Consider the following 13,116-nt stretch of genomic DNA (forward strand, 5'->3'; position numbering starts at 1 on the left):
TTGTTTTTGTTTTTGGTTTTTTGCTTGTTTGGCTGGTTGGATTTTTTGGTTGTGCCTTTTGGCTCCCAATACTACCTGGTTCCATCACACTTTCTCTAGTTTAAAACTGATGAGGGTTGGGGTTGGCTGTATTTACTTACTTGTTTTTCAAAATATTAATTTATTTATTTTAGAGGGAGGATCTCTGTTGCTCAGGCTGGAGGGCAGTGGTGCAATTATAGCTCACTGCAGCCTTAGCCTCTTTAGTAGATGGGACTACAGGCATATGCCACCATGCCCAGCTAATTTTTTTAAAAAAATTTGTAGACACAGATCACTATGTTGCTCAGGCTGGTCTCAAGCAATCCTCCTGCCTCGGCTTCCTAAGGTGCTGGGATTGCAGGCATGAGGCATCGCACCTGGCTTGATGTTTATTTGTTTATTGATCTTCACCTGCATCTTCTTGTTCTTCAGCTGCATCTCACCAGGGCTGGTCCTGGAGAGAAGAAAAGAGCAGGTGGTGCCCTCCCCCACACTCATCTCAGCCTTCTTCCTCTGATAATCTTCTTTCGGTATTACCCTGTTGCCAGGATCCAGCTCCCCAGTTCTACACAGAGGGTCAGACCTCCCAACACGGCTTATAACAGCCTGGCAATGTCCTTTCTTTCCAACCTTTCTCATCTCCTCTTCAGCAAAACTGAGCTATTCTCTATGCCAGTTGTTCCCAGCTGCAGCCTCACCCTTAGAAAACTGGACTGATCTTAAGGATAATTGACTGATAGTGGGCCCCCAGCACACTTAGTTCCTTAGGGGAGGAGAAACCCAATGAAATGGCTTCCTGTCAGCATGTCAGGCACAGGAATGAAGAAGCTAAGAAAGTCATTCTGGGGACTGCCCTTCATGGGAGCTTCTCTGTTCCCATCTCCATCTCTGCCCCTTTCAGCTTGGTACCGAATTCAGAGAATAGAACCACTGAATTTACCACAGAGTTTACCGAAAGACACACACCCTCTATGAATGAAGGTGGCAACTCTAACAGTACATTTGAAGGCTCAAAATCATAGTCCTGGAAACGCTATAGATTTTGCCATTCCTGTTTGATATGGAAGTTGATTATATCAATAAACAAGCTTTAAATTCACTCTTTTCTAGAAGCACGGAGCTGGGGTAAGGGATTTGTCTATACAACATAGCCTGGATAGCTTTAATAACTGATGTTTAAATAATCTCCCAACTATTTGAATGTCTAGTGTCTGTGGGGAAATTGAAAGGCCTTGTTTTGTTGGCAGTAATAATAATTGAATGTGCAGCAACAGGGTATGAATGACTAAAGTCTACTCTGGACTCTGCATTTTTGCCATCATCAGGAATTTTGATGAAAAAACAAAAGCTGATCTGGAAAAACAATTTGTACCAAAGCTTTATATAAATGATTGATTTCACCCGAATTCATAGTCAGTGGTATTTAATCAGTCCTTTTCATCAAGATGTTTGACAATTAATCTTGGGCCAACTAAACATTCAATTGATTTAGATGTTAGACTTTCATGAAACTGAAGCCGATTCTTTCAAACAGAGCAAATTCTAGCCAATGTCTTCTTCTCTAAAATTGTCCCAAAGATATTTATTTTAAGTTTCTCTCAATACCAGAGGCAGGAGTGACTAATTGAGCTACTTGGGCTTGTAAAGAAGCGTTTATCCTCTGGGATTTTATTCTATTCTCATGGAGTATCTAAATGCTTATGGCTCTTTTTCATGCTGTGTAAAATATGACTTGCTCCATATAAAGCTCACATATGGAATCAAAATGCTTGGTGTAATCAACCGGAGCTGCTTAGATGTAAGCTCTTGAAGGATACAGCACTTCTTGTTGGATCCAAGTCTGATCTCGAGTTTGACAATGCAGGTCTGGGCGTGGTGAGGAGTGGGAGGATAGTTGGTGGAAGGAGAGCCCCTTGATGTGGACAAAGTGCCTTAATGTTAAGATTAGCCAGAGTCCCAGGCCATTTAATGAGGAGGCTTATTGCTTCTTCTTGATGGAAATGAGTGCTCTTACTTCTCCCAGTCATGTTCCAGCATTGCTGTCCATGTGCCATTTGAAGTATCTGAACCCTCCCAGATGCCAGTCTCTGTGGGTGTAAGACAGGAAATGTAAAATGGGTTTGGCCTAAGTACAAAAATGTGAACTGTAACAGAGAAAGCTCTGTGGGATGGCCCCTATTATTTTTATACTGTTTCAGGCTAAGTGTGGTATGGTGAGTAGCCCAGCTCTGGAAATTTTGGAGCGTCAGGCCACTTTGGGTCTTAAGTGACAAAGTCCTAATTTAAAGACTAAAATTGAACTAATTTGTGCAACTGATTTAAGCAAGCAACTAATTTAATTCATTGGGAAGATTATGGGATATCTCACACAAGATCATGAAAGGCACAAGCAGGGCCCAACAGGTCCCTAAGATGCCCACTCTCATCTCTCCGCTTCCTCTGTGACTTCATCCTTCTCCATTCCTGCAGACTGCGTTCTCCGCAATATACCACCAGCAGCCCCTGGACTTTCCTTGCACAGCTTCAGCTACATTGAGTGATGCTCTCACTGGCATGGGTCCGAGTGTCCCCAGGAAAGGACTTGGATAAGCTATGCACTCCTGGGTGGTTCCATGGAGGCTGGAGAGCGGGTCATCTGGGAGGGAGAAGCACAAGCTGGAAGAGAAGGGAGTCTCTGGTGGAAGCAGATAGGAAGGGGAGTAACAGTAGGCATGTGCAAGGCAGACAAAATAGCCCTCCAACACACAGGGCAAGATGGGCACTTATCTCACTCCAGGCCGTTAATCCAGTTGTGATTGGCCACAGGTTTTCTACGGTCTTTTAACCAATATCACTCTGACATGGTTGTCATTTAATGGTTTAAAACTAAAAAACAGCAAGCAATGTCCTAACCCACCTATAACTTTCCATAATACAACCATGGAAAGAGACAGAATTTGGTGGTTTGGTTATACGGTTGTGCATCATAGTGTAAAGCAAAGACATAGCAAAACACATAATTAAAATAGACTATACATTTGTTGAGGGCAGGGAGCATGTCTTATTCATCTTGGATTCTCTAACAGTGCTTCAAACACATAAACACTCTATAAACACATACGAAATTAAATTTTGAGGGGGAAATGCTCTAGCAATATTGAGGCAGGAAAGCAAAAGCAATGGCTATGGACACAGTGTTCTTATTAGAAATAGAAACAAGCAGTTCAATGCTAGAATAAAGCCAGATTAACCAAAGCACCCCCATAACATAACAACATGGAGTTCACCGTGCGGAAGGACCAGAGCGCCTCAGGCAGGGAGGAGCCTGATGGCATTTCTTTTAGGGGCTGATCATTGTGACTTTCCTAGGAGTCTGCAGCCACCAGCATGCCCAGATGACCAGGCCTCCTGTAGGAGGCCAGAATGTGTTTGAGGTTTGACGTACTGTGCGACTTCTGGAGTTTTATTGAGTTCCTTTGGTTTGAAATCCTCATGACACTACATCAAACTACACATCATCACAAAAAAAGTTTTAAAATACACTGAGATTACTATAAAGGTAAGATGTTACCCTTATGGCAAAATTTTCCCTATCCTGGAAGCTAAAAGTGCATGTTAACCTGTGTTGTCCAGTTTCACATATTGTAAAAATCCCGCCATCAGTACTGAAGCATGGATTGCTGCACTCTGCTGCAGGTCACAGCTGAGGCTTCCCCTAGTGTGGCCATTCTGCTCTTGGTGCATTCCTGTCCATATGGCCCACACAGGCCTGGGGCCTTAATTCATTCAGCAAACACTTTTCCCTCTTGCTGCTTTTCTTCCCCATCCCCCTGCTTAGTAGCCTCTTTTCTCTCCAGGGGTCTTCTCAGACTCATCCCTGCCCCCCTCCCTGGTCCTCCGTGTGTCTGCTTCCCAGGACTCTGCCTCACAGATCTCCTGAGCCCCCTGCCCCCAGGGCCCAGACACTGCTTAGCCCTATGGTGGTGCTCAGATTAGAAAAGACTGCTGCTGTTGGGTCACTTACTGCATAACGAACCACCCAAACCAGTGGCTTGACAACAACAACTCATTATTTCTCACAATTTCTGTGAGTTGGGCAGCTCAGCTGGAGGACTGTGCAGCTGGTCTCTCCTGGACTCAGTCAGAGCTAAGAAGGGGCTCTGAGGATCATGGGCTTGGTGGAGAAGGTTAGGCTTACTCCAGACAGCACTGTCAGCTGCGAGTGACATTAGCCCACTCTGGGGAAAAGCTTCCTTCCAGTAACAGAGCAGTGCCCTGGTGGGGATGGCTTCCTGTGGCGTGGTGAGTCTCTGACATCAGGAGCGCACACGCGGAGGAAGGATGACTCCTGCTCTGAGAAGCCTGAATGACGTGGGTTCTAAGAACCCATTCCGCTCACTCTCTGCCCCATCAGGAGTTGGCACTCTTTTCTGTGAAATGGGCTCCCTGCTAACTGTCAGCCCCTTGAAGGCAGACATGAATTGGCTTTGAGTTCCTCGTGCCTTACTTGGCACAAGTTGCTCAGTGCACACTCAGGCAATGAATTGGTGGTCTTGCACATTCTCATTATCTCGATGGAGGTTAAACAATGTAGATCCACACAAACTACCACACTGCTCGACTATCATCCTCCCACGGACCTACCAAAGAGACAAGAAAATGTACCCACACAAAGACATGGATACAAATGTTTATAGCAGCTTTATTTGCAATGCCCCCCCCACCAAGTGGAGACAGCACACATATACATAAATTGGTAAGTACATCAATAAATGGCCTATGATGGGACGGGATAGTTCCCTCGACGCCCTTCACGACAGGAAATAGAGTGGTTCATTTCAGTCAGCCCACAGAGGGCCACTCCTTGTGGGAGGGAGCATGGGGGCCAGTGAGTGCAGGAACCAGAGCAAATGAACTCTGCAAAGGGCCTGTTGCTCCTTTCCGGTGGGAGCAGGCTCTTTGCAGGCCCCACAACAGTGTCCAAGCATGTTACAACCCATGATTTTTCAGCTCTGCTATCTGGGGATGGCTAAGTGCCAACCAGCTCAGTGGAGGGTCAGCGTGGCAGCCCCTATCCTCTTGGCACCCAGGTTCTTGTCTGGCATCCAGGAAGAATCAGGTAACATGATCTCTTTGAAAGATGATGAATGTGGAAGACTTTATTGAGCCATGGGTGGCTATCAGCAGAAAGGGAGGCTGGAAAGGGAGGTGATCTTTCCCTGATACCAGAGCGGGCTCCTCTTGGAAGCCACATCAGATGAAGTTAGCTGTGTCTATCCGTAGTGTGGACGCCAAGTTGCTTCTCTGCTTGCGGCTCAGCAAGCCGTATCCTCAACGCTCAGTTGCTTGTGTTGCTCTCCCAGCTGAAGTCTTTTGTGGGCACAGGATAGGAGTGGGGCAGGCCAAAAAGGCAACATCTGGGCACTGTTTTCACTTAGGGCTGCGGTTCCAGGCTTAAGGGTGGAGTTTAGCCGGGAGCCCAGTCCTTCTGTATCAAACAATGAAACCATCAATAAAACTCATTAATAAAAGAAATACCCTTCTGATACACACAGCAATGTGAATTTAAAAACACTGCGCTAAGTGAAAGAAGCCAGATATAAAAAAGCTCATTCTTATGATTTCATCCATATGAAATTCTGGAAAAGTCAAAACTACAGTTGGTAGAGAAAGTAAGACAGTGGTTGCCAGAGCCTGAGGGGATGGAGAAGGGAATGACTACAAAGGGAAGGGAGGAACATTTTGAGGTGATGGAAGTGCCAGGTTTGTGTGGTAGTTATGCAACTGCAGACATTTGTTAAAACTTGTCGAATGACAGAATTTAAATATGAGCGATTTATTGTGCTTCAATTATACCTTAATCAAGTCACTAGAAATGTGATTAGACTCAGTTTTCAAGCTTGAGAAATTTGGGAAAAGTCATATTTAAGCACCTCGGCAGACTGCATGATGGGAAGTGGGGCCCCGATCAATTCTCTTTAGGGCTGGGGTCCCCAGACTGTGTTTCCAGGGACTGGTGCCCAGGGTCCATCAGATGGAGGGAAGAAGGATGACAGCACCCACCACAATGGCGGCCGGGGGATGGGATGTGGCTGTGCCTCGGCATCTGTCATTCCAGCCTCGAGGCAGGAGCTTCCTCACTCCTCAGACCCTTAAAGTGAGACAAGACTAATGGAAAGGCTCTGCAAGAGACACCTCTGTGACAAACCCCTCCACCACTGCTCCTGGCACCTCTCCAGCAACCAGGGCTACTCCACCCCTTCCTGCACCACCAGGCAACTCTCCAATGATGAAACACACCCGTCAGGTGGTAAACAATGACTCAGGACTGTATACCCAAAGCCAGAGGCTCTAACTAATGCAGTATGAAAAATGACTTAGAAATACCTGCCCCGCAACACACTCAGGGGGAACAGAGCAAAGACTAACTCTCACAAATGAAATACCCCAATTATTTCACACTAATATGCTACTATGATACAAATGGCATTATGACCACCAAACAGGAAAGAAATCCTGGAGCAGAATCTCAAGCCAAAGAGGCACGTTTAGGTGGAGGAATGACCTCATCCCAGAACTCTGAGTTTGAGATAATGAACTCTCTGTGTAAGGTATTTTGTAACCCGTCAATCACTTGTATGAATCTTTATCATTCTTGTTTCTGATAATACTAACCTTGATTGATTTTGGTCCTTAAAAATACCAGTTCTGCAATGAGAACACATGGACACAGGGAGGTGAACATCACACACTGGGGCCTGCCGGGGGGTGGGGGGTAAGGGAGGGATAGCATTAGGAGAAATACCTAATGTAGATGACGGGTTGATGGGTGCAGCAAACCATCCTGGCACGTGTATACCTATGTAGCAAACCTGCACGTTCTGCACATGTATCCCAGAACTTAAAGTATAAATGTATATGTATATATACTTTATATATATATATAATACCAGTTCTGAGACAGCTTTCAAACAGCTTGCAAAATCGAATTACAGTCACCGATGCTCATCATGTTAGTTTGTGTGCTGTCTGCCCAACTAAACAGACAGCTTCCTGAGGGCTGGGATTTGGCCTTACAACCTCCCAGGCACAGCACCCAGCACGGCTTGTCCTCTGGAAGCCCCAAAGATGCAGACTGGATGGCTGGAGTAGAGGTTAAGAGCCCAGAACTGAAAGTCAGAAAACTTAGACGTTGGTGCACACTGCTGACTGGCAATCGCATCTCCTGGACCTCGGGTTCTTTATCTGTAAATGGAGGCTCTATTCCTGCCCACTCTGCAGGACCCAGGCAGGTCAATCTGGAAATCATAAAATATCATTTATACCAGAGGCTTTAGATGAGCGGGTGGAGTCATCATATCTCATGGGTGCCTAGACAATTGTTGGATAAGATGCTTAATATAGATAAGGTTGCCTTTGCTGCTTTCTCCTTTTTGCAATGACTGGTGGCTGTTTTATTGTTACTACCTTATCAAGCTTTCATATAAACAAAGTGTCTTGGTGATATAATGTCTTAACAGAAGGACTGAATCTCTAATGCTGACGTGGGCTTGCAGGGAGCTGGCTGTAACTGCATGTTCACCGGAACACAGGATCACTATACATTCACACTTGCATTTAAAGTTGGATTTACATCGGCAGCCTAATCCTGTGCACAATAGGCATAAATATGTAAATAAACAACATAAACAAACTAAACATGTCACAAAACAATACCCAGAAAGAGAACATTTTTAAAAGGATGGAAAACAAACAAAATCTATCTGGGGGAGGCTCTGTGGCTTGTTGTGGGTGTAGTCTGCACTTAGTTGGAGAACTAGCTCTAATGACTTGGCCCTGCATAGAGCTGAAAAGGGCCCCAGAAATGATTCTCCAAGACCGTCAGGAGAAGTGCACCTCTTTCCTACTACTTGGGGATTCAAGAAGGGACTGGTTTGGTCATTCAATAGGCAAGAAATCACTTAGGTGGCCAGGCGCGGTGGCTAACGCCTGTAATCCCAGCACTTTGGGAGGCCGAGGCAGGTGGATCACAAGGTCAGGAGTTTGAGACCAGCCTGACCAACATGGTGAAACCCCATCTTGACTAAAAATACAAAATTATCCGGGCATGGTGGTGCGTGCCTATAATCCCAGGTACTCAGGAGGCTGAGGCAGGAGAATTGCTTGAACCCGAGAGGTGGAGGTTGCAGTGAGCCGAGATTGCACCACTGCACTCTAGCCTAGGTGACAGAGCAAGATTCCGTCTCAGAAAAAAAAAAATGAAAAAGAAAAAGAAATCACTTAGGTGACCCATATGGGGTCTTTTGCCCTCTGCCTGCTCCACTGGTGCCAGGTTGCAGGCTGATCTTGCCCAGCTCCTGGCTAACCAGACTGCAGGCTGGTGAATCATGGGACCCATCTTTGATATCTGGCTTTTGGTCTTGGTACCCAAAGGCTGATGCCCACCACTCATGGAGCTACAAGCTCCTGCTGTGAACCTATGATTTGTGTCCAATTGGTTGAATGATGCTCTGAGTTTTAGATGAAGGAGTCCACCATGGGCCTCTACCCCACGAGGCAAAGGAAATCAGGAAATGTATGTGGGGAGTCTCTTAATGAGGCAATCCATGCTACCGTTCAACCATGGCAGGCTGGATAATGTCTTCCTAGTCTCCTCAGATTTTCAGTAGCTTTTTGGTTAAAAGGCTGAAAATTAAAGTTTGAAAGAGACGGGAAACTGGCCTCATTCCATGTGTTAATCTGTTTGAATAATGTCGTCTCATTTGACCAGAGGTTCCTTACAGATGCAGTGGCCATCCATCTCACAACTTCTTTGGCGGTGTCCAGGTCCTCTGGCTGGTAATTTACGTTCATACTCACTCACAGGCCACGCCTCCCCATGAGGTCCCGGGCACAGTCACTCAGAGGCCACGTCTACCGGTGGGGTCCTGGGCATCTCTTTGCCAACCCTACTCACAGAACCCTTCTGTGAACTAGAGCCTTGCATAATAAGAACTTTGTGCTGCTCAATTTTTTTTTAAAACTGAAAGGAAACTTTCCCCTTTTCCCTGACTTTGGCTTCAGTTAGTTATTTCAAATGGCAAAAGTTATTAAAATTCCAACATGGAAACTTGCTTAATAAACAGGAAAGGAGTTTTGAGGACCCACCACTGAGCATGAATGTTAACCTTGTGGTTACCGGTCCGTAGTTTAGGCAGTTTTCAGGCTGGCCTTGGGCAGGGCTCTCCCTCCGTGGTAGGCCTTCCTTGCCACTGTTCCTGGCTGCTGCTGTGAGCTGTTGTTATATGTACTACACACTTTTCTAATATCAAACTTAAGAAAACAAGAGCAGGGTCATATGAAATGATCTCACTTATACATGATCTGTGTAATCATAGATCCATTTTTAGATGACATTTATTCTCTCATCAACTAAATACAGGGTGTTTGGTTCAATGAGGTAATTCAAAAAGAGAACAAACAAATTGAGGAGCCAAAACATTAAAATCCAAGGAAGAAAAGAGAAATAAGTCACCCAAACACATCTAAGGTAGAATAGGGAAACATTCAGGGGGAGCAGAAGGTTTCTGGGTCAGAGCCACACTTTCTTTTGGAAGAGGAAAGAAAAGAAAGAAAGAAAGAGAAAGAAAGAAAAAAGAGAGAGAAAGAAAGAGAGAAAGGAGAGAGAGAGAAAGAAGAAAGAGAAAGAAAAAGGAAAGAAGAAAGAAAGAGAAAATGTGAAAATGTGGTCTGGGCTCAAACGGAGAAGCAGGGAAAGCCCCTGAAGGAGTTAAGCATCAGAGCTTGGCCTTAGAAGGTGGGTAAATGTGGCAGATGAATGATGTGCATAAATCCTTTGATGTCCTCCTCTTGAGAAATAGGATCTATACCCCTCCTCCTGAATGCCTGTGGGTTTTGTGATTGCTTTGATCAATAGAATACAATGGCATTGATTTGTGTCAGTTACCAGGCCAAGACCTAAAGATACTGGCAGCTTCCTCTTCTTATCTTTTGGAATACCTGATCTTGGAATACTCTCTCTGGGATCCTAAGCCATCATGCTGGAGAGACCACATGGAGGCACTTCAGTTGACAATCTCAGCTGAGTCAAGCCTTCCAGCCATCCTGCCCAAGGTGCCACACAGGTGAGTGGAGCTGTCTGGGACTCCCCAGTCCAGCCCATTTGCCAGCTGAGTATCATTGATGATCTCCATCAATACCACATGGGGATGAAGAACCGCTCACTTGAACCCTTCTTAAATTCCTGATCTCCGGGATTGCGTGCATAATAGAATGGTGATTGTTCTTTAAGCCTCTAATCTGGGGTCAGTTTTGAAGCAGTGATTGGTAACTGGAATAGTTGGGTTTTGACTAGCAGCGATAAGGACCCAATGGCATCCCAGAGAATGTTGTAAGTAAAGCAATGATGCTGTAAAGATGCAGAGAATAAATACATGTGTTTTGAGTTTTGGGAGATTGGGAAAACTATAGGAAGCATAAGAAAAAAATCACTATTGCACATGTTTAAGGGTTAAATAGAGAGTCTGAAGGTCTCTGTGTACGTTATGTATTCCTACTTACGTATAGTTAATAAAGTGCCACTAAGATTCTATAGGGCTTTATTATGAAAATGTATAAACATATACAAACAGAGAATAGCACAATAGTCCCCTGTTGTTTCAGTCTGTTCGGGCTTCTATAACAAAATGCCATGATAAGGTGCCTTATAAACAACAGAAATGAATCTCCCACAATTGTGGAGACTGGAAGTCCAAGCTGGAGGCACCAGCAGAATCGGCGTCTGGTGGGGGCTCACTTCCTGGTTCATAGATGGCACCTTCTCGCTGTGTTCTCCCATGTTGGAAGGAATGAGGGAGCTCTCTAGGGGACCTTTTTAAAATGGCACTAATCCCATTCACGAAGCCTCTGCCCTCATGACCTTATCACTTCCCAAACACCCCACCTCTAACACCATCACCTTGGGGCTAGGATTTCAACATACGAATTTTGGGAGGACAGAAACTTTCAGACCATAGCTCCTGAACATATCATAATTGGGGGTCAAGGACTGCATAAGCAGTTTCCTGGCAAAAGAATGAGCTCTGTTTTCCACTTTGTTCTGAACTATTTTAAGTGAAATCCCATACCTTGTATCATTTTACCCATAAATACTTCAGTATATAGTTCTAACAGACAGGGCTTTAAAATTATAAGTACAATACCATTTTCACACCTAAAACATTTAGCAATGTTAAAATGAAGCCAACTCAAATGTCGAGTCTCTCTTACTGCTGGCTCCTTGGAGGCAGGGTCAAGCTGGACCTGACCCTGCTGTGGTTGGTCACTCTGAGGTCTCTCATAATCAGAGGCAGCTCTGTCTTAGACCCTGCCCTCTTCCCCAGTATGCATTCGGCTCATGGCACACTCGCAGGGTGATGGCACTTCCCATGATCCTCTATCCACTATTGCCAGATAACTGTGAACTAGAAGCCACTGAGGGAGGACCACTGAGGCCCCTGAGGCACATGGAAGGGGGAGGGAGGGGCTGTGTCTGGACTGTGTTTGAGAAGGTCAGTCTGACAATGTGTGACAATATGTGGAGTGGATTGGGATCATCCAAAATGAGAGCTCCAGGCCAGGGGAAGGGAGGAGCACAGAGGTGGAGAGAGGTGGAAGAGCACTGGGTAGGGAGCTCAGAGGCAGAGGGAATTTTGGTACTAACAATAATACATTTGCTGAGTGTTTACTGTACTCCAGGCTCTGTGCATATGATCTCTTAATCCAGTGTGATAGATAATTTTGCCCCCGTACTACCTCTGGTTTAGAGACAACAGGTGATTTACTTACACAGTTTGTGCACAGTGCAGAAAGAACTGGAACCCAAAGCCCGTGTCCTTAGCTACTGTGTCACATGGCAGAAACAAAGGCTCTGGGGTTCATTTGGATGGTATATCACGGAAGAGAAAATGTGCACTATTAAACTGAATGAGGCCAGATGGAGACTTTGGGAAGCAGCTGAGTTTTGGTGGAGAGCTGAATGAGCTGAGTTACTCAAAGTGCAGTCTGAGAACTAATATCAGCATCCTCTAGGAACCATTACAAACAAAATGGAGACACCTGGGCCCCGCCCAAGGCCTACAGAATTCCAGGGGATGTGACCCAGAAATCTGCACTAACAAGCCACTTGAGATTTTTCAGACTAAGTTTGAGAAACACTGGAATAAAAAATCAGACCAGCTTTAGCAGAGGGAGAAAGGAGGGTCTCGTACATAAGAGGGATGACAAATTTAAGTGACTAGGAAGAAAAGGACTTTTCATAGTGTCTCATGTAATTAGCATTTTATAAATGCTAAAAACCGAGTGTTTGTGTCTCCCATAAATTCATACAATAAATCCTAACTCCTAAAAGTGAGGAGTTAGGAGGTGGGGCCTTTGGGAGATGATCAGGTAATGAGGATGGATCCCTCATGAGTGGGATTAGTGACCTCATAAAAGAGGCCCCAGAGAGCTCCCTCACCCCTTCTACCATATCAGGACACAGCAGGAAGATGCAATCTAGGAACAAGGAAGCAGGGCCTTGTCAGACACCAAATCTGCTGGGGCCTTCATCTTGGACTTCCAGCCTCCTTAACTGTGGGAAAGCCATTTCTATTGTTTATAAGCTACCCAGTTTACAGTATTTTGTTTAGCAGCCCAAATAGACTAAGACAATAAGTAAATATTGTTGAACAAATAGACAAATGAAAAGGAACTTAGATATCAGCTCAAGAACTGACATAGTGTTTTCAGGCTGAACATAGGAGTTTAGCGGCCCCTCTGAAGGCAGAGTGAGAGGCTCCCTGCTACAGAACACTCTCTGATCATATCCCGATTAAGTGAAGATAATATATTTTTTTTTGAGATGGTGTCTTGCTTTGCAGAGATGGAGTTTCATCCTGTTGGCCAGGCTGGTCTCGAACACCTGAGCTCAAGTGATCTGCCCACCTCAGCCTCCCAAGGTACTGGGATTATAGGCATGAGCCACCGCACCCCACCTTAAGTGAAGAGAATTTAAATGTCATATTAGAACCAGATATTGGTAGCAATTTGGGGTAAGGAGGATGATCTCTGCAAGATAAATAAGAGAGTACAGCCATT

General features: G+C 45.1%; 1 protein-coding gene across 1 annotated transcript in view; it reads right to left on the minus strand.

The window, feature by feature from the left end:
* The window catches only part of LOC135272928 (leucine-rich repeat-containing protein 4B-like), a 46,599-nt gene that overhangs the window by 31,706 nt on the left and 1,777 nt on the right, over positions 1-13,116 (minus strand). Inside the window, exon 2 of the mRNA XM_064371649.1 lies at positions 399-475. Within this exon, the coding sequence (XP_064227719.1) occupies positions 399-475 (77 nt within the window). The remainder of the gene's footprint in view (positions 1-398; positions 476-13,116) is intronic.

This window comes from Aotus nancymaae, unplaced genomic scaffold (assembly GCF_030222135.1).
Source record: "Aotus nancymaae isolate 86718 unplaced genomic scaffold, 86718_ANA_hifiasm-v0.15.2.pri h1tg000155l, whole genome shotgun sequence".
Lineage (NCBI taxonomy): Eukaryota > Metazoa > Chordata > Mammalia > Primates > Aotidae > Aotus > Aotus nancymaae.